Source organism: Apus apus, chromosome 12, assembly GCF_020740795.1.
Source record: "Apus apus isolate bApuApu2 chromosome 12, bApuApu2.pri.cur, whole genome shotgun sequence".
Taxonomy (NCBI): Eukaryota; Metazoa; Chordata; class Aves; order Apodiformes; family Apodidae; genus Apus; species Apus apus.
This window is the reverse complement of record NC_067293.1, coordinates 4,956,853-4,975,132: the sequence shown is the minus strand read 5'-3', so window position 1 is coordinate 4,975,132 and position 18,280 is coordinate 4,956,853. Positions and strand designations below refer to the sequence as shown.

At 47.9% G+C, this 18,280-nt stretch overlaps 2 protein-coding genes across 3 annotated transcripts; one reads left to right on the top strand and one right to left on the bottom strand.

Moving 5' to 3' along the window:
* Positions 1–196: 196 nt before the first annotated feature.
* LOC127389515 (nuclear pore glycoprotein p62-like) lies at positions 197–6,456 on the bottom strand. The gene is made up of 12 exons (XM_051630082.1): positions 6,107–6,456; positions 5,385–5,791; positions 4,886–4,996; positions 4,358–4,486; positions 3,701–3,796; positions 3,125–3,230; positions 2,830–2,974; positions 2,441–2,490; positions 2,188–2,322; positions 1,579–1,690; positions 1,270–1,336; positions 197–825 (listed from the first exon to the last, which is right to left on the bottom strand). The coding sequence occupies exons 1-12, from the start codon at positions 6,388–6,390 to the stop codon at positions 734–736; spliced, it is 1,734 nt and encodes a 577-aa protein (XP_051486042.1). The 5' UTR covers positions 6,391–6,456; the 3' UTR covers positions 197–733.
* A 305-nt stretch (positions 6,457–6,761) lies between these two features.
* Positions 6,762–16,477, top strand: DNAAF6 (dynein axonemal assembly factor 6). Of its 2 annotated transcripts, none has more exons than XM_051630103.1 (7): positions 6,762–6,874; positions 7,196–7,310; positions 8,913–8,976; positions 10,190–10,295; positions 12,290–12,386; positions 13,175–13,260; positions 15,718–16,477. In XM_051630103.1, the coding sequence occupies exons 2-7, from the start codon at positions 7,215–7,217 to the stop codon at positions 15,845–15,847; spliced, it is 579 nt and encodes a 192-aa protein (XP_051486063.1). In that variant the 5' UTR covers positions 6,762–6,874; positions 7,196–7,214; the 3' UTR covers positions 15,848–16,477. The 2 variants fall into 2 exon arrangements, with proteins under 2 accessions (XP_051486063.1, XP_051486062.1); XM_051630102.1 differs by having other exon boundaries at positions 6,762–7,085.
* Positions 16,478–18,280: the final 1,803 nt, after the last annotated feature.

Sequence of the window (18,280 nt, the reverse complement as noted above, 5' to 3'; positions counted from 1 at the left end):
TCGCTCACTGACGGCGCGCCCTGATTGGCCACCGGGTCCGGGCGGGGCGGGACGAGTGCGCTGGGTGCCGAGGAAACGCGGGCGCAGCGCGGGGCACGGGGCGCGTCCTGCCCGCGGCGTTACATGAAAGGAAGTCGTGGACCAGGTTCTGTGGGACTGGACAAGCTACACTACACCACATCACCAACAGAAATACTACTTTTCTAACAGCACATTTACTAGTTTTAATTTTAGAAAACCCAGTTCCAGGTACCAGCACAAAAGCAGCTGATGGCGAAAAGTACAGAAAACAAGGGCCACTCTCAGAGCTGGAAGCAAACCCGACTGCAACACAAGGTCAGGCAACCGCTGTGATGTATGTGCATCCTTCAGACTGCTGCAGCTCTTTCTGAGGACACCACTTCATTAAGCAATCTCTAAGGGCACGAATAAAAGCTTATGAAGTCTCAGCTGAATGTGGTCAAGGTGCAACTCTGTGCTGTGGGGCAGCATCTCTGCACCTCCCCAGGCTGCATGCAGTTACCCAGAAGGGACACAGACACCTACTGCCTGCACAGACTTCAGGCAGTGCCTCAGACTGGACTCGGTCAGGGTCAGTACGACACAGCTAAGACCGAGACAACAAATTTTGTTGCAAGAAAAGAAACAAACCCTGATCATCATTTGAGTCCAAGGTCCCTAATAACCTGTTCTCTGTGGAGATTTTGGGCTAATCCCTCAAGCTGGGAGTCACTCAATCAAACGTGATCCGGAAGCTGCGCTCCTGCTCCTTGCGGCGGCTGTCGCAGACCTTGGTCACCTCTTCTACCTTCCTCTGCAGCACGGCTGTGGGAGAAACCAGGGATCACTCTCACAGCCCCCTGAAACACAACCCTGCCCAGCCTGACTCAAAGGAGGAGAAAGAAAAACACTTGGACAGTCACTCAGATCAGATACTGCACAGAAGAGGAGGAAAACCCAACATAAAGCACTGCCAATCATCCAAGACACACACTGGTGTTACTGCACTTGCAAATCAATACCTGCTGCTCAGTGTGACCTGGAATGGGCTTTCCTGTGGGGGTGAAGGGGAATGTAGATAATAACAATTAATTCTGAGCAGAGGCCTTTGGTGAACAGCAGGGGAATTCAAGCAGAGGAGGAACAAGGTCATTGAACGGGAGGAGGAGATTCCTCAGGCATCCTCAGGGATACATGCTCAAGGAACACTTGCACACGTGCTACCTGCTTTCCATTTCCATTCTGAAAAAGCTGAAAGGCAACTCTCACCTGAGTTCTGGTCAATCCACTGCAATGAATCCATGTGTGCATTCAAAATTTTACAGATCTGCTGAAGCTGAGGAGAAAGAGAAGGTGCAAGTCATTTGACAACCATATAAACTAAGAGCAGTGAAAGACAGCCTGCCTGTCCCTGCATTTGGAACAAAATGCAACCACAACCCTCATACGTACAGCTCCAATACCCCGGCAGACACCTGTTGAAACTGCATGCAGTGGAGTAACCAGAGTGGACAAAGAGGCAGAACTGTTTAAATATCCTTAGCCTCTTAACAAGTAAAAAATAAAGCTTGGATGTACCGGGTCACTTGTGTCTGCTGGGCCTCCTGAAGTATTCAGGTGCTCAATGATGTCCTTCAGATCTTGTGCCATACGCTTCAACTGAGCATCTATGTTTTCAGCCAGTTTGTAGCTGCAAAACACAGGGGAACCAAGGTCAGAAGGTTTCAAGTGAACTTCAGAAGACCTGCTACCAGTCCCAACAACTCCGGGCAATCAATTACCTTCCGAAACTTCCAAGCAAGGCTTGAAACACATACTGTGATTACCCTGATACAATAAAACACTTAAAGCTTACAAGGATGCACGAGCCACATGTCTCAGTGCATTCTGCTCTCACCAGTGCCATCACTAAATAGCCACCAGTTTTCAGAGATCATGCCAAAATAACCTTTTCCCACACAGCTCAGTAGACCAACATCCAAACAGCTTCTCGTGCCAACCCAAGGGCTTCCACTCTCACTTCCCCCATTTCTAATGCGTAAAATCTAGGCTGCCATGCACAAAACGGGGTCATGTGGTTGACAAAGGCCAAGACGAATCAATACTCTCTTGCAGCCCAACTCCACCTCTTGCCCATTGATCACATTAGTCTGCTCATCACACATCCCAAGCAGATCTCGCTCTTACGTCCTCTCCCGTTCCTCATCCGCGTGCTGCAAGTAGATCGTCCCACTCTGCTCCTTCACAGACTCCTCCAGAGGCGTCAACAAGTCTTCCAGCTCTTTCTGCTGGGACAGAATGAAGTCCAGCTCCTGATCCAGTCTGAAAAGAGAAGACATGAACTGCTCCACTCAGACCCTAGATACATTCCACATCTGCCATTCCACAAGGCAGGAAGACGTGCTTTCTACATCCTCTACCGCAGTTCACAGTTTCGTACCTCTTCTGATCAAGCTTCACCTTCTCTACTTCCCTGTGTAATGAAGTAATCTGCAAACACAAGACAAAAAGAGTAAACAAACTCACAAGTCAACTCCTCCAACAGTTACCTCAGGATTTACAGACCAAACACTGAACAGTGCAAGTCTGGCTCTGAAAGCTCCACCCCAACGTAACTTGCTACCACAGCGTGAGCCCACCAAATGTAGTTCCAAGCTTCAACACATCGAGACCAGGACAGACACAGAGAGGCTTTCAAAAGCACCACACACAGCTGATTCATGCCTCTCTCTTTACAAGCAGAACGTCCCTCTAGCTGGCTCGGAGCATCTCCAACACCCCAGGCCCTGGAGGATCTAAGCAAGCATAACCACAGCAGCAGCACCTCACCTTCTCCCCATTCTCTATCAGCGTCCGATCCCAAGCGTTCACTTGAGTCGCTTGATGGAGAAAGTGTTTCTCTTGGTCTTCCAGTTCCAGGCTCCACTTGTTTATCAAACTCTCCAGCTGGGCATACGTCATCACCGGAGGTGCCCTGAGAGAAGTGCGAGCCAGCACAGAACCCCAGGTCAAACACCAAAATACAAACGTGACAACACACCCTTACACTTCCCCCTCCAGGTACCACCATCAACTCTCTCTCTTGCCCCAGTCACCAAAGGGTCAGCTGTAACTCCACACTCACGTGGGTGCTGCTGTAGTCAGGGCAGCTGTAGAAGTCCCAGCTCCAATGGGGCCAGTTGTAGTTAATGGCTTCAGGTTCAAAGCAAAGCCAGGAACTGATGTGGTGCCTGAGAGGAAACACTCGAGTCAAGCAACAGAACAAGCAACACAGCTGCTGTCCAGAAAACTGGGAACAGGTCCAGTGTACACGTCTAAGGATGGTGCTGTGTGAGCTCTGATAGGTCCCTTTCACCACAAGCAAATCCCATGTCTGTCACCAAGAGAAGGAAGCACATCCTGACACAAAGCAGGCGACTGTAAATGCCTGACTAGCTGCTCCAATAAAGCGAGCAGCTGTCAGCCTGCCCGTCACCTGGGCATGAGTACCAAGAAACACACATTAGCCCACATCCCTCTCAGTCTCCTCGTGTTTTAGCATTAGATCTAATGACCACCCACTTCATCTCCTGCGTTTTGCAGGTAAGATTTCTGTTTGCACAAAGATACAAGCATCTATCAGATGGCTTTGTCAGCCAGGCACACGGCTGCTGCAGGACACTCCACTCAGGCTGCCTTCTCTTCAGCATCAGGTTCTTACTAGTGGCAGTGCTGGTGGTGGCAGCTGTTGTTCCAGGAACTTTTAATCCAAACCCAAGCGATCCAAGACTGCCTGTCCCAGTGGAAGGGGCACCAACTGCAAACAAAAAACAACACTGAGATTTTGCAGAACCCATTCAATACAGTAAGCTGTGTGTCTTGACCTTAACAATTGTGAAGGTCCTTGCAAGTCCGTGCCTCAATTTTCAGAGGCAGGTGTGAGACAGCATCACATACAGAATAGTTCTGTCAGGGCTGGTAAACACTGACATTTACAATGGCCAGTCCAATAACCAAAGGCAACTGAAGCTTTAACACCCCATCACAGGCTGAGGAAGGAACCTGGTAAGCCTGTCTCCAAATCTGGGCTACTGCCTTAAGGCTATCAGAAAGCAGACACCATTTCCTGCCCTAAGATGGAACTAGGCAGTTATTGCCACAGGAACTCACAAACATGCAGCTCTCTGAATACTTGTTCCTGGCTTGCTGCAACTCCTCTGCCACAGCCACCATCCTTACAGAACTCCTCATGCAAGAGTCAAAGGCAGCTGTACCCAGACTAAAGGCACTGAGGCTTGAGGACATCAGCCAGAACATCATGAGAGAGCTCAGCTGTGACTAGAAAAGAAACAGCAGAAGTTTGAGTGCTGTGCCTTACGCAAGAGGCCCGTGGTGGTCGACGACGTCGGTGCCGAAGAGCTCGCTACAGATCCAAGCAACGTGGGGCCCGTTGAACCAAGAACAGAGGTTGTGGTGGTGGCAGCTGTTGTAGCAGCTGTGGAGGTCACTGCAAACAGAGAAAGCGTCACCTCCTACAGCCAGACCACATCAACCCTGCCCCATTTCAGAGGAATCATGCTGAGAACACAAGACATATCTGCCCATCTGCACCAGCTTTCTATGGACACAAGCATTTTAAACTACTTCCCCTCGTGCTCCACCTCAGCTCTCCCTCCTGCCCAGGGAATGCTGCAGAAACAAATACCCCACAGAACTCGGAGCGTGGGATGCAATAAAAAATACGGGATAAGCAGCTCAACATCTGTGTGAACTGTCAGGGATTCCTGGTGCCATTGCATACCCAGGGTAACAAACACTTCTGGCCCATTCCCAGGCTCCAGTTTAGAAAACTACTCCCAGGGGGTCACTAAGTCATGAGTAAGTATTTCCTAAAATCACCTCCTACCTCCAAGTTTGGGTCCAAAGGACAGGGTGGGTCCCTGGCTGGTACTGGTGGTCAGCGTGGCTGTGGGTGCACTCGTGCCTGCTGTTGAAGTCAACGACCCAAAGCTCAGGCCTGGAACAAGGAGCACAAGGAAAAGACAAACCTTTTACTACACAGACACTAGCTTCTACTGATCACAGCAGGAGTCAAGTTAGAAGCAATCAGACCTTAAGTAAAACAATCACATTTGATGTAACCAGCACTCCATGCTGCCCTGGACAATAACTAGAGCAAAGAAGCTCCTTACATGAAAAACTTTCCAGAAGAACCCTAACACAGAAGAACATCACCCTCACCACAGAGCTGAGGGTCCCTTGCAGCTGGGACTCCTCAGGAGAAAGCCCCTGATCCCAGACACCCTCTTCATCTCACCCCAGCTGGAGGCTGCAGAACCTCCACACCACCCCCAGCTGCCCACCCTGCTGACACACCTCCTGCCCCTTGAAGCCCAGGCCCTCACCTGCAGGCTGCCCCCCAAGGCTGAAGGGGGCTGCTGACTGCGTGGCAGCTCCCAGGGTGGCCGCCGTGGTGGCAGCAGCTGCAGGGGCTGCTGCAAAGCTCAACCCGGTGGGCGCTGCTTGCGGAGCTGCGGCACCAACGCTGAAGATGGTCGTTCCAGCCTGAGTCGTGGTGCCACTGGAAAAGGTGAACCCTCCAGTCGTCCCAGCCTGGCTGCTGCTGCTGCTGCTGGCTGCCGTGGTGCTGGCCGTGCTGCTGCCAGCAGATCCAAACACAAAGCCAGAAGGGGCTGCTCCTTGACTCGAGGGCACGCTGCTTGGCGCCGAGCTGCCAAACCCAAAGCCCCCTGTGGTGCCAGCAGCTTGAGGCTGGGTGCTGCCTCCGAAGCTTAACTTGGGTGCATTTGCCCTGGAGAGGAACAGAAAAGAAGCCAACCCGCTCGAGACACCCGCCGCTGAGCTGCCCCTCTCACAGGCACCACCAGGCACCTCTGAAAGGAGACGCCCGCTTGACCCAGGGAGATGCGTCTGCTTGGACCAAGACTCCATCCCAGCTCCTGCCACCTCCAGCCTCTGCTCAGCCCCTCTGCAACGACTGCCCCTTCGCTTCCCTTCCCGGCACCTGAGCAGCAAACAGCTCCGCTCCCTCGGGAATTCCTTCCCAAGCGCTGCCGCGGCAACATCCCCCGCCCCGCCCCGCCCCGCCGGCCCCCGGGCCGCTCACCCCAGCGGGAACGCCGTTGCTGCCGGAGCCGCCGCGCCCGTGGCCGGCGTCCCGAAGCTGAAGCCGGCGGGCTGCGCGGCAGCGCCCGGCGTGCTGAACGAGAAGAGCCCGGCGGGCTGGCCGCTGCTGCCCGGCGTCTGCGCCGCGCTGCCGAAGCTGAAGCCCCCCGAGCCGGCGGGCGTGGAGAACGAGAAGCCGCTCGTGGCCGTCGTGGCGGCCGTCTTCGGCGTGCCGAAAGTGAAGCCGCCTCCCGCCGCACCCGCACCGAAGCTGAACTGGCTCATGGCGGCCGCGGGCCCGCCGAGCCCCGGGGCGGCGGCGGCAGCGGCCCGGCCTGACGGACACCGGCCGCCGCGCGCACGGATGACGCGCCGCGCGCCCGCCCGGCGCTTCCCGCCCTCGGCGGCTATTGGCTGCGCCCGCCGTCGCTCATTGATGGCGCGCTCTGATTGGCCACCGGGTCCGCGCGGGGCGGGCCGGGGCAGCTGCGCCCGTTGCCGTGGGGACGGGGACGCGGCCGGTGGCGGCTCCTGGTCCTGCCCGTGCGGCGGCACCGGCGCCTCCGGGCGGCCCTCGGCGGCTGCTTGCTCGGCTGGAGAGCCGGCCGCCCGCAGCCGGGCCCCTGCGCCTCCCCTGCTGCCTCTGTGGTCGGGTGGGCTGCCCCGGTGCCCGCATTCCAGCTGGAGAGCGGGGCCGCGCTGAGGACGGGTTCCCCCTCTGCTTGCGCCTGGAGCTGGGGGTGTCCTAAGCCTGCCTGGAGCAAGGCAGGTGGGCAGACAACCTGCGGCAGACCCCTGCCTGGCTTCTCAGTGCCAGGCCTGAGCCCAGGCCTCCTGCTGGCAGAGCTCACAGCCAGGCTAGGGCTTGAGATGTGGTTGCAACTGATGCCTAATGTGGACCAAAAGAGTCTCTAACCCGAGAACAGAGAAGACAGGCTGATGATGTTCCATTAGATGTGTTTTGACAGCACACGTGAGAGGTTGGCTAAACTTTACCCTCCCAGAACACACAGGAGGAAGTTTGTCATTTTCTGGCAGCACAAAACACATTTTCTTCTTCCTTCATCTGTCACTTGTTTTTTCTGCATAGGTGAGCAGTGAGTATTGAAATGGACAGTGTTTCCTCAGGCTCCTCTCTGCAGCTCCTTGCCAAACTGCTTCATGATGCTCCACAAGAAGATGATGGTGATGATGATGAACATGGGGTGAGTAATTCATAAGAAATGCTGCTTCTTTTACATGGTGTCCCTAACCTTTTTAACCAAGGAGAAGCAAACCTCTCTTTTCCCAGAGTGAGGAAAAAGAGAATTAAAACCTTCAAAAGTCTTGGACTGACCAAAGCAGCTAGAAGATACTTTTAGGCTAACCAGTTCTTGAGGGAAGAGAATAAGGAAGATGCCCCAGGAAATAGAAGGGGAGATTGTGATCAGAAAATGTGAGGGAGATCTAATTTTTCAGCCTGAATGAAAGGAGCACACACAGGTGAAATAGCTTTAGACTTCCTGCTACTTTTCCCTGAAATCTGCCAAAGATGAAGGCAATGGCAGCTGAAGACTTTGTATGAAAGAAACAAAGCTGCTCCTCAACTTCTGAGTGAAGACTTAAATATCCAAAGGCAACTGGGTGTAGGTATGTTGGTGATTGTAGAACAGGGAATTCTAAGGTGAAGGATCTGAATGTTTCATGAGAGAAGCATCTTTCCATTCTTCTATATCGATTCATCTCAGGGCTAGATGAACATCACAGCTCTTGGAAAACATCCAGAAGGCAACTGCTGCTTTTATCTGTGTGTGTGCTGGGGAGAAATCCCCCAGGAGGACCACAGGTGCCAACAAGCACAGTGTAAAAGGCCTCAGAGCTTTGGCAAGTCCCTTAGGATTTTGAACAAGTCATGTCACAACACGGATAAGAAAAATGGCAAATGCCCCAGTGTTCCTCAAATCACTCCCAAACACAGAGCCAGCTGGCTGACCCAGCAGTTGTGCACTAGCAGTGGGAGTGGTAGTAATATTTGGGATAAAAAGGATGCATATCCACTGAAATTTCCTTTCAGTAGGTGGTAGATGGAGTCCTTCACACTCTTAACTACCCTTCAGCTGTTTAATGCCAGCCTTTTAAAACTAGCCTTTTTGCTGTACATCTCTGAAGTAAACATCCTGATTTTAAAAAGAATTTATTTACATCTTATTAGTGAAATGAAAGACACTTCAGAGACAGAAATGGAAAATTGCCACAAGGGATGTCAATTAAGTCTGAGTCAATCTGGGTAAATTGAAATCTTTATTTTGATTTAATGTTCTGCACATATGAGGCACTTTTCTCAAACCAGGGAATCTTCATGTATAGAGAAATGCCTCACAATGGCCTATTAGCACTAAATTGAATCATAATTAGAGAAAACTGTTGTTGCCTCATATAATCTTTACTGTCAAAAGGAAGCCAAATGCTGTGGAGGGGTCTTCATGGAGCACCCTTTGTTTCCTGCAGCACTTTGATGGCAGGAAAGGCATGGAAATTCTGCCAACATGCCATGGAAGCTAACACTCAAAAAGCACATCTGTCTGTAATACTCTGCTTCTAGGAGTCCTGCTCAAACCCAGTGTGTCAAGGTCACTTTCTGCTAGGTGGGAGAGGAGAGGAGAGGATGTTCAGTAGCTCACTCATGGAATTGTGGGATAATATTTTTGGGGGATTCTAGCAGGGATGTGTTTGACCCCAGATAACATTTTGTATATCGTGATGTTGTCGTTGTTACTGAGCTGGGCTTCTGTGAAACTTGCTTGAAGTTCTGTTTGTCCTTTTTGCAGCCACACTGTTCTGTCAGCACCTTGACTCCTGGTAATATTGGACCACTAAAGAGGGAGACCTCTGGTAAGGAGGAGTGGTTGTGTGTTTTAGCATTCAGACCTGTTAGTTAGTCACCACTGAGGGGGTTTGCTTCAGTAGGAGAGGGGTCAGTGACATTTGGGATGGAAATAGCATTGCATTTTTAAATTACACTGTAAAATTCTTCTTTTCCTGAAAGCTTAACTGAAAAGCATAGAAAGGGAAGCAGAAAGGGAGACTCCAGAGCACAGCAACTTTGTGGTGATGATAAACAGAGGATTGAGCCTGGTCACATGCTGAGGGGGATCATAAGTGAGCAGCAAAAAAACTCCCTAAAAGTAGAAATAGAAGCTTTGCTCACTGCTGCCCTCAGCAGACCAAGAGGCATTTTTCAATTATTCCCTTTCCTGCATCTAGTAAATGTTTGCCTGGAAACTCCAGACAATTACATGCTTTCCCTGACTCCAGGTGTTCTGGCATTATCCAGAAACAAGCTGAGAACAAATATCTTGAGGATTCCCAAATTTGCCTTAACACTTAGGATTGGACTCAGGAAAGAAAGGAAGGCCAAGTTAAATCTTGCAAAGTTAATGTAAAGCTCTTCCTGAAGCTAATACTTTACATTATTGGGCAGCCTTGTTATGAGCCATAAGAAAGGTCAACAGAGACTAGGATGAGTGTAGCAGAAACTGACAAATAGAACAAATAAAGTATTTTTGCTTTGGGTTCTTTTCACAACTAGAGATTCTACCAGCTTATTGGAAAATGCATTTTTCCATGTAGGACAGGCACAAACCATAGCATTCTTCCCCTGAGCTTCCCTGTGACTTCAGCACCTCATCTGGGCTGTGCTCAGTAATTAATGAGAAGAACTGGATTTGTGTGAGGAGGAGATCCTGGTGTAAATGACTCTGCTCACTGAAAAAATCTCATGTCAGGGGACTTGGGGGACATTAACATTTTATTCTTCTGCACTTTACCCATTCTGAAGTGCCAAGATATTTTATGCCTGAAAGGAGGGTTTCCTTGACACAGAGGCTGAGTAAAGATTTAAGGCAAATGGAGGGAGGGAAAACATCCTCCCTCTGCAAATTCTCATTCATAAGATACTGAAGTGAAGAAGACTGGAATAATTAATTGGGAATGCTTTTAAATACAACCATTTTTCTAAAGCCTAGAAAAATCTCAGTTTTCAGCAAACCTAGAGAGACAGAGACCTCCCAAAATAAGACAGTGTGATTTTTCTTATCACTTACAGACACTTCTCAAGTGAAATCTGAAAACAGGAAAACTATTTGGAATACAGAGGAGGTGCCAGAAGGATCTGAATTTGATGATACCTGGGACGCCAGGGAACAGCCAGAGTAAGTGAGCTGAGCCTGCCTGGGCTTTACACAGCACTAATGGAAACACAAATGAAGCAGCAGCTCCTACATTTCAGTGGAATAGCCACCTGCACAGCTTGTCTCATGGAAGGAGGAAGGAAGGAAACTGGTGTTGCACCTAAAGCAACATATAAGGAGTGGGTTTTAACCCCTCCCTTGGTAACCTTCTGCTCTCATAACAGAAATGTAGGCTTGGCTTTTCCCATCCTAGGATCACTTGCAGTGTCAGAGACTTGTCTAAAGTGAGATCAGGAGGAGAAGTGGGCCAGCAAAACCATTTCCTAGTTTTCAAATGTGCCATTTGTAGGAAATACCTGGCTTTTCCCACTGCATGGCAGACACATTGACTTCTCATAAAGTGCTCCAACTTATATTTGTGTGTCAAAGAATTAAGCTCTTTAGAGACAAATAGTAAAACAGGAAGGGAAGGCTCTGCAGGCAGTTTTGAGCTCTTAACTCTGGGCATTCAATCTTCACCTGTCAAGGGAAAGCCTAAAAGCAGAATATTTTCTCTTCCTCATAGAAAAACAATAACAGTAGATACAATCAGATATGTTGGAAATTCCTGACTATGAAGTGGTGAGACCCTGGCCCAGGTTGCCCAGGGAAGCTGTGGCTGCCCCATCCCTGGCAGTGTTGAAGGGCAGGTTGGATGGGGCTTGGAGCAACCTGGGCTGGTGGGAGGTGTCCCTGCCCATGCAGGGGGGGTGGAACTAGATGATCTATAAGGTCCCTTCCAACCCAAACCAGTCTGTGATCCTATATTAGTGGTAGTGTGTAGGGGTCAGGAAGCCTTCAGGGTCCATCCACAAAGCAGCCTTTGCATTTCTAATCACTGTGTTCTGATGACATATCCTGGAATGCTAAATGCTGGAGCAGATGGGATGGAGCCCATGAAGCTGCATATTGTATGCCACACTGCAGTCCAGAATCCTCTTTTCTCTGCACCTAAGTCATGCCCTTGGGTGTTCAAGTTCCTGACAAACACAGGACTGAGACCCACCTGAACCTTAGACTCAGCATTTCTGAAAATGACTTGGCATCCACCTATAGCCTCACATACAGCCTGTTCTTGGAACCATCACCCATGAGGTACAGAAGATGCTCTCCTTGTGTTGTGGGCACAACAGAAGTTTTTCTCAAGCTATTTTTGACCCCTCCCTGATGGGCAAAACACAGTGCTTCTCTAGCCTCAAGCAATTATGACCTGTGCTGCACAGCTGAAGGGTTCAACTCTTTGTAACAGTTCATTAAATTGAATCAAAGAAAAATGGCCCAAAAGGAAAACAGATGGCTAGAGAGGTACATCCAGAGCTACTGGAAAGATTCCTCATTGACTTAGCAATTATTACATACACTGGAGATGTGAAAAAGACTTTGCATGCACTCCAACAGCTTAGAGAATGACTCACTCCACTCAATTTCCCTCAGTTTAGTAAGATAATACATGTTCTGAAGACAATCTTGAGTTTGTATTTCCTCATCCATTAAGTATCAAGAGCAAGGGAGTACACAGTTCTACACTTTGTGGAGGGGTAGAAAATAAATGTTGGCTGAATGCAAAAGAACTACAGTTTGACACAAGAATGTTATGCTTTGGCTGCAAGATTATGTTGAATGCCAGAACAGAAGTCATGTAATTGCAACAGCATCATCTTCAAATCCATTTCCCAAGAGTTTGTGGGGTTTGACTGGTTGATAAGTAGCATATTCACTTTGGATACATTTCTTGATCCTGGTGAGTGAAGTAGAAGCAGCAAAGTGGGTGCCTTGGGTGGTGGAGTGAATGATCTTCACCCATCTTCTAGCTAACCCAGTCGTGGCTCTGAACAGAACCCAGTGCTGATGGGTTGAAGGGAGACCTGAAAATGAGAGGCAATGCAGTGAGTCTGTTTATGGTCCTCTGAGAAATAAACCTCTTTTAGTCTCCTGCCAGCTCTCCAGTATTTTAGGCAACTACTTCTCTTTCCCAGGTATCAGATCTTATTCAAACAGTGTGTAGGAACAGAGGATGTCTTCTTTGGGATGAGCAGGAAAGACCACTCCACAGCCTGCTGTGAAGACATGGTGGTGAGCTGAACCTCTATCTCCCATCCCTCCTCTGTGCTCTTTCTCTGTCCCTTTCAATCTTGCCACCTTCTGGAGGGACAGAACGTAAACACCAAGTCCTGTGGCTGCCTGTGGCCTCCTGCAGGATTTTCTTGTAGTTCTTCAAGCATTTGTAGATGATATTTATACTTTCTAACCCAAGGCACTTGTGTATCTCCTCAGGGATCTAGTGTACTCAAAAGAATCTATAGAAATGCATATGCCAAATACAGACTTGAGGGCAATAAAAAATAGCTCCAAGATGAAGTTTCACCTTGGACACAATTGTGGAGAGGAGATGCAAGGAGATGGTTTTCATCTGCCTGCATTTTATGATAAGACATGCAAGTTAGCAGAATGCTACAATACTGACCAGTCTTTAAAGTTACAGGTATCAGATCCTGTCCCACTATTAAATGATCAAAGAGCCTCCTGCTTTCTGAACTTCAGGGCAGGTAGAAGTGCTGTGCAGTTTTCTAGTCAAAGCAAGCTGTCCTTGGAGCACTCATCAAAGCCAGGGGGTTCTGCTGGATGTAGAATACCTGGCAAGTACATTATCAGCTCAGGATTTTGAAGAAGATAGGATATCAATACACATCACTAAGCTATTGAAAGCAATGATTATCACTTTCACATTTTCTCTGGTACAAACTGCCTGCTCAGAAGGTTGCTCTTTGATACCAGCATCAAAATATTAAGGAAGCCAAGATCTTTTGTAGCTTCTAGGACTTCGTACCTAATCACAGCTTTACCTATGACTGTCATTTCAGATTAAGATCAAGCTGCCAGAGACTAAGTACTCAGACATTACATTAGATATCCAGGAGAAGGTTCTTGACCTCCGAACTCCCAAAAAGTAAGTGCAACAAAGTGGATAGAAGTACAAGTAACACCTTGTTTGAGAGGAGGTTTAACCAAGCCTTCAACTGATTGCTGTGTGGAAAGCAAAGAGGATTATCTGATCATTAATTGCACATCAGAATTAGCTGTAGACAAAACCAGCCATAAGCCATTTGGAGTTGTATAGTGTCATGGCTTTGACTCTGGGATACTGTTCCAGCAAAAGTTATTTTAAGACAATTTTTGGCTACTTAAGCAGCAAAGCTTCAGGGGCCCATAAAATGCCTGGCAAAAAGCTGCCCATGGTCTTGCAGGGTTTCTTGGTAGTTTGCTTTCTCAATATCAATTTGTACAAATATGTAACTGAAGGTGAGAGCCAGCTTGTGGCCATATCCAAGCATGGGTGCAGAGATGGAAATGTTACAAGGTTTCCTTGGAGAGATTTCCTTTCAGTTTGTTGTTTTTATAGGGCTATTGCAAGCCTACAAAGATAATCAAATGGCTGATATACTCTCCATATTTTCCTCTGTGTGCAATTGCCCTGCCTGAGATTTCCAGATAACTCCCATGTCTGTTTTGCTCTAAGTCCTTTTTCACAATAGTGTTTTCCTAAGAAAGCCTAATCCACTCTGGGCTGACTTGCTGCTTTGAATGGGAAGTGAAAAGATCCACACACAAATAGCTTCCTGTAAATAAATTCCAGGTTCAGGCCATGAATTAAGGCCCAAATAAGTTCTGTTCCTAATGAACTGAGTATAGGAAAGCCACTTTTTTCACAGACAAAAACCAGGCTGAGGTGGTTACCCCTGCTTGAATTTAACCCAGAGATGCAACAGCAGTAGAAGAATATTGGAAGTGCTAGCTGTGAAACTGGAATATCAGGAGGAATAATTGTTCAGCTGATGACTTGCAGAACCCATAGGTAGTGCAAAAAACATAACTTAATGAAATACTACAGATGTAGAAAAACCTCAGCATCCTTTTTCTTTTGCAGTTCTATCTTTTTTGTGACTCAGATCTGCCATTATCTTCTCCTAGGATCCAGCTGTCTGTAGTCACAAGCCTAGCAAATAAAAAAATTGCCATAAATCTAATGGTTGCTTGGGTACAGCCTGAGCCAGTGCTGTTTTCACAAATGGAAGTGCAGGTCTCCTCAGTAGGAAGGAAACAAGCAGGATTTCAAGTTCTGCATACAGAAAAGCACAGCACTCTCACTGATGGGTAGTTCTGGGCTAATTCTAAGCAGAATTCTCTTGGAGAAACTGGCTGCTCACAACTTGGATTGGTGTACACTTTACCAGGTAAAAAAACAACTGGCTGGCTGGGTCCAAAGAGCTGTGGTGGATGGAGTTCAATCCAGCTGGTCACAAGTGGTGTTCCCCAAGGCTCAGTTTTGGGACCAGTTCTCTTTAATGTTCTTATGATCTGGAAAAGGGGATTGAGTCCTGACTTGGTTTGCAGATGACACCAAGTTGCAGATGACAGCAAGTTGGAGGGGGAGTGTTGATCTTCCTGAGGGTTCCTATGTTCAGTTCTGGGCCCCTCACTGCAAGAAGGACATTTAGGTGCTGGAGCATGTCCAGAGAAAAGCAACCAAGCTGGAGAAGGATCTGGAGCACAAGTCTTATGAGCAGCAGCTGAGGGAACTGAGATTGTTTAGCTTGGAGAAAAGGAGGCTGAGGGGAGACTATTGCTCTCTACAACTGCTTGAAAGGAGGACGTAGTGAGGTGGATGCTGGTCTCTTCTCCCAAGTAACAAGTGATAGGATTTGAAGAAACGGCCTCAAGTTGTGCCAGGGGAGGTTTAGATTGGATATTAGGAAAAATTTCTTCACTGAAGGGATTATCAGGCCCTGGAACAAGCTGCCCAGGGAAGTGGTTGAGTCACCATCCCTGGAGGTATTTAAAAGACACATAGATGTGGTGCAGAGGGACATGGTTTAGTGGTGGGCTTGGCAGTGCTGGGTTAACAGTTGTGTTTGATGATCTTAAAGTTCCTTTCCAATAAAAACAGTTCTGTGATTCTATATCCTTTGTGAAACTGAACTGCCCAGAATCTCCATTCAAGCTGCACCACTTACTTCCTTTTATTAGAGAAGACAAACTCCTGCAGACACATTCAGGCTTTAGGTGTTACTCAGATTTTGATCACCAGGAGAGTATTATCAATGCAGCTCCTCCTTCCTCTGCATTTAAAATGCAGCCCTGTGAAAAAACATGGACAGTGGAGAGAGCCCACAATCCATCATTGGAAACCATTGTCCTAGCCATGGCCAAGAGCAAGGAATCCTATTGGAAACATTCCAGGGCCTGTATAACTGTGCAGCAGGCATTTCAGGAATCCCATAACATGTCAGAACAAGACAGACCAAAAGAACATTTCTGTGGTTTATGAACTGCAAGAGTAACTTGTAATGCCAACTCAATTGCCCACCTAAACTGAGACAACGACATTCAGTGTCCTCTTTTACAGGAAGCTGCTGCTGCACCTCCCCTACCCTGTAGACAGCAAGAATGGTAAAGCTCGTTTTCTCTCTGAAGAGGAGACCTTGGAAGTCACCTTGAGGATATCAAGGCAGTTTGATTTCATAAATTTTGCCTGATGGACAATGAACAAGTTTGCAAAAAAGAAGTAGTCTCTCAGTTGGAAATCTTCTTAAAGCCTAACTGGTCATGAAATAGTGGGTTGTTTTCCTTGAACAGTCCTGGGGGAATATCCCTGGAGAAATTAAATTAGTCAGGAGGAACACAGCACCCATAGGTGCTATAAACTAAGGCTGTCCCAGCTCTTGCACTGCTCTGGTTAATGTTCTGCTTCCTTCAGTCTAATACTGGTTCTGAGAATGAGAAAATAGGAGATAACAATTCTGGAAGCCAGATAAAGTCTTTTTGTGGTTATGGCTGATAAGTAAGTAGCACAATGAGGCTCTGGCTGATGAGTCTGGTGCTTAGTCACTGTTCCAAGACTTTGAAGTGGCAATATTCTTGCTTGGCCTCCAATGCTGGGACTGGGAACAGTTTAAAATCTCCTCAGCTACTTCTTGATGAGAAGATCAAAGCTCTTCAGGGTTCCACAGCCACATCTGATGCTCCTTCACACCAGTAGAACAAGATAACAAGCTGTAGTTGGATTGTTAAACAACTCTTCTGAACAATTTTTGACAGTGCGGTTCAGTGTCCCCTATTCACATGCTGTCCTGCCAGCTGTTTTTCTAATCTTTCTTGAGTAATAAAATGTGTTCTGATTAACAGTCCCAGTTACCTTTCACTTTGTCTTCTTTATATTATGCCCCAAGAGACCTCCTAGAAGTGAGATAAGAACTTTGCAGACTAGAGCGTCACTTAAAGGGCTGAAATTCTGTGAAAGCTTTTCTTTGGCTTTCAGCTCCAACCTAGAGCTCCAGAAATGGGGAACCAAAATGTTCCTCTTGCACTTCCCGACCCTTCTAGGTGAGGTCAGCCCCTCTTAGCACCTCAGGTTTCCCTTAGAAGCCTTCTGCAGCTCTGACAGTTGCTGCTGACCAAGAGCCACACATCCAGATAGGTCACACTGACCTTCCAGCCTTCACACAGTTCCTATGACCCACAACAAAACCAGAAACGTTTCTTACCTTGTCAGAGCTTCCCACATCCAGCCATTAGCCAATTGCCTCCTGAATCTCCCAAGCACAGCATGGATAGTTCCAAAGCCCAGACAAATCATGCACCTTCCAGCAACCTTACTGGTTTTTGTACACTAGTGATACACCTTTCCCTCCTGCCCTCCCTAGGACTATCACGAACAAAGCACCTACTAGCCCTGTCACCTCCCTGGCTTAACTTCTCCTAGGGCTGTTCTGCAACCATTTAACTCCTTCTGGGTGGAGCCCACTTGGCTCCCAAGTGGCTGCAATCAGCTCAGATCTCTGACACTTGCTGCAGACTCATTTAGGCTACTATGGGAGGCAGAAATTCCCCCCAGAGCCTTAGCTCCCCATTTGCTGTTCTGTCTGAACCCCCAAGCACCATTCTATTAAGATAAGGGAGTAGCTGGGCAGGGGCCACAGCTGCCCTGGTGCTGATGCACTGCCAAGCAGGCTGGGAGCTTTCAATAAAAAGTAATTAATGGTAAAGCAGACTCCTGCAATTCTGCAGAGCCTCTTCTGTTTGTGTGACTTAGGCTTTTAAAGGCAACAAGATCACAGTGGCTTGACTTTCTTCTTCAGCCAAAGAAGGAAGAGCACTTAATCTAGTGACCTCACATTTATCTTCTGTCCTTCATTATCACCATCTGTCTCCCTCTGCCTGTTGAAAGGCAGCTGTGCTGAGACAATATAAATATTGCCCAATTACAGCAATGCTCTAAATGCAATTACTCAATTGGAGTTTTAATTGAATTATTTGAGTTTAATTATCCCATTAGGAATTCTGTCAGTACAGCCCAAGTTGCTTGCTTTCTCTCTGGGCTAGCAGCACAATGCAGCATCTGGTCACACAGGAAAGGGCTGGTTTTACCCAGACTCAGCCCTAATTAGGCTGAGGAAAAATCTGGCACTGTTCAGAAACAGTGCTCTCAAATTCAGGGACAAGCCTGGAGGCTGCAGGGACCTGCTTTCCTGGGTTTCCAGGCACAAAAGTACTTGCAGGCAGAGAACAGTGACTATTTATGCAGAAATAATTTTGCAGGAGAGCTAGTGACACAAATACTTGTGAAGGGTTTGTGAGTGAAGGAATCCATCCCAAGAGATACTTGGCAGAAGCCAAAAGGACCAGTTGCACAACATGAGCCTGTAGTTAAAACTACATATAGTCACTGAGATTGTTGCTAAAGGGCTGCTCAGGGGCCACGTAGGGACTTGAGACAGGAGCTCTTCTGAAAAATTCACCTGGGCAAACAGAAGAACTGTTTGGGATTTGTTCCTGATTCATTCCTAGAAGAAACAGAATAAAAAGTGTTAGGATTAGGAAGACAGGGACCAGTATGCCCTTAACCCCCTTTGAAATTCCCAAGCTGCATGCATTCAACACTGAAAGCTGCTTTCCTGCCTCCCTGGGGC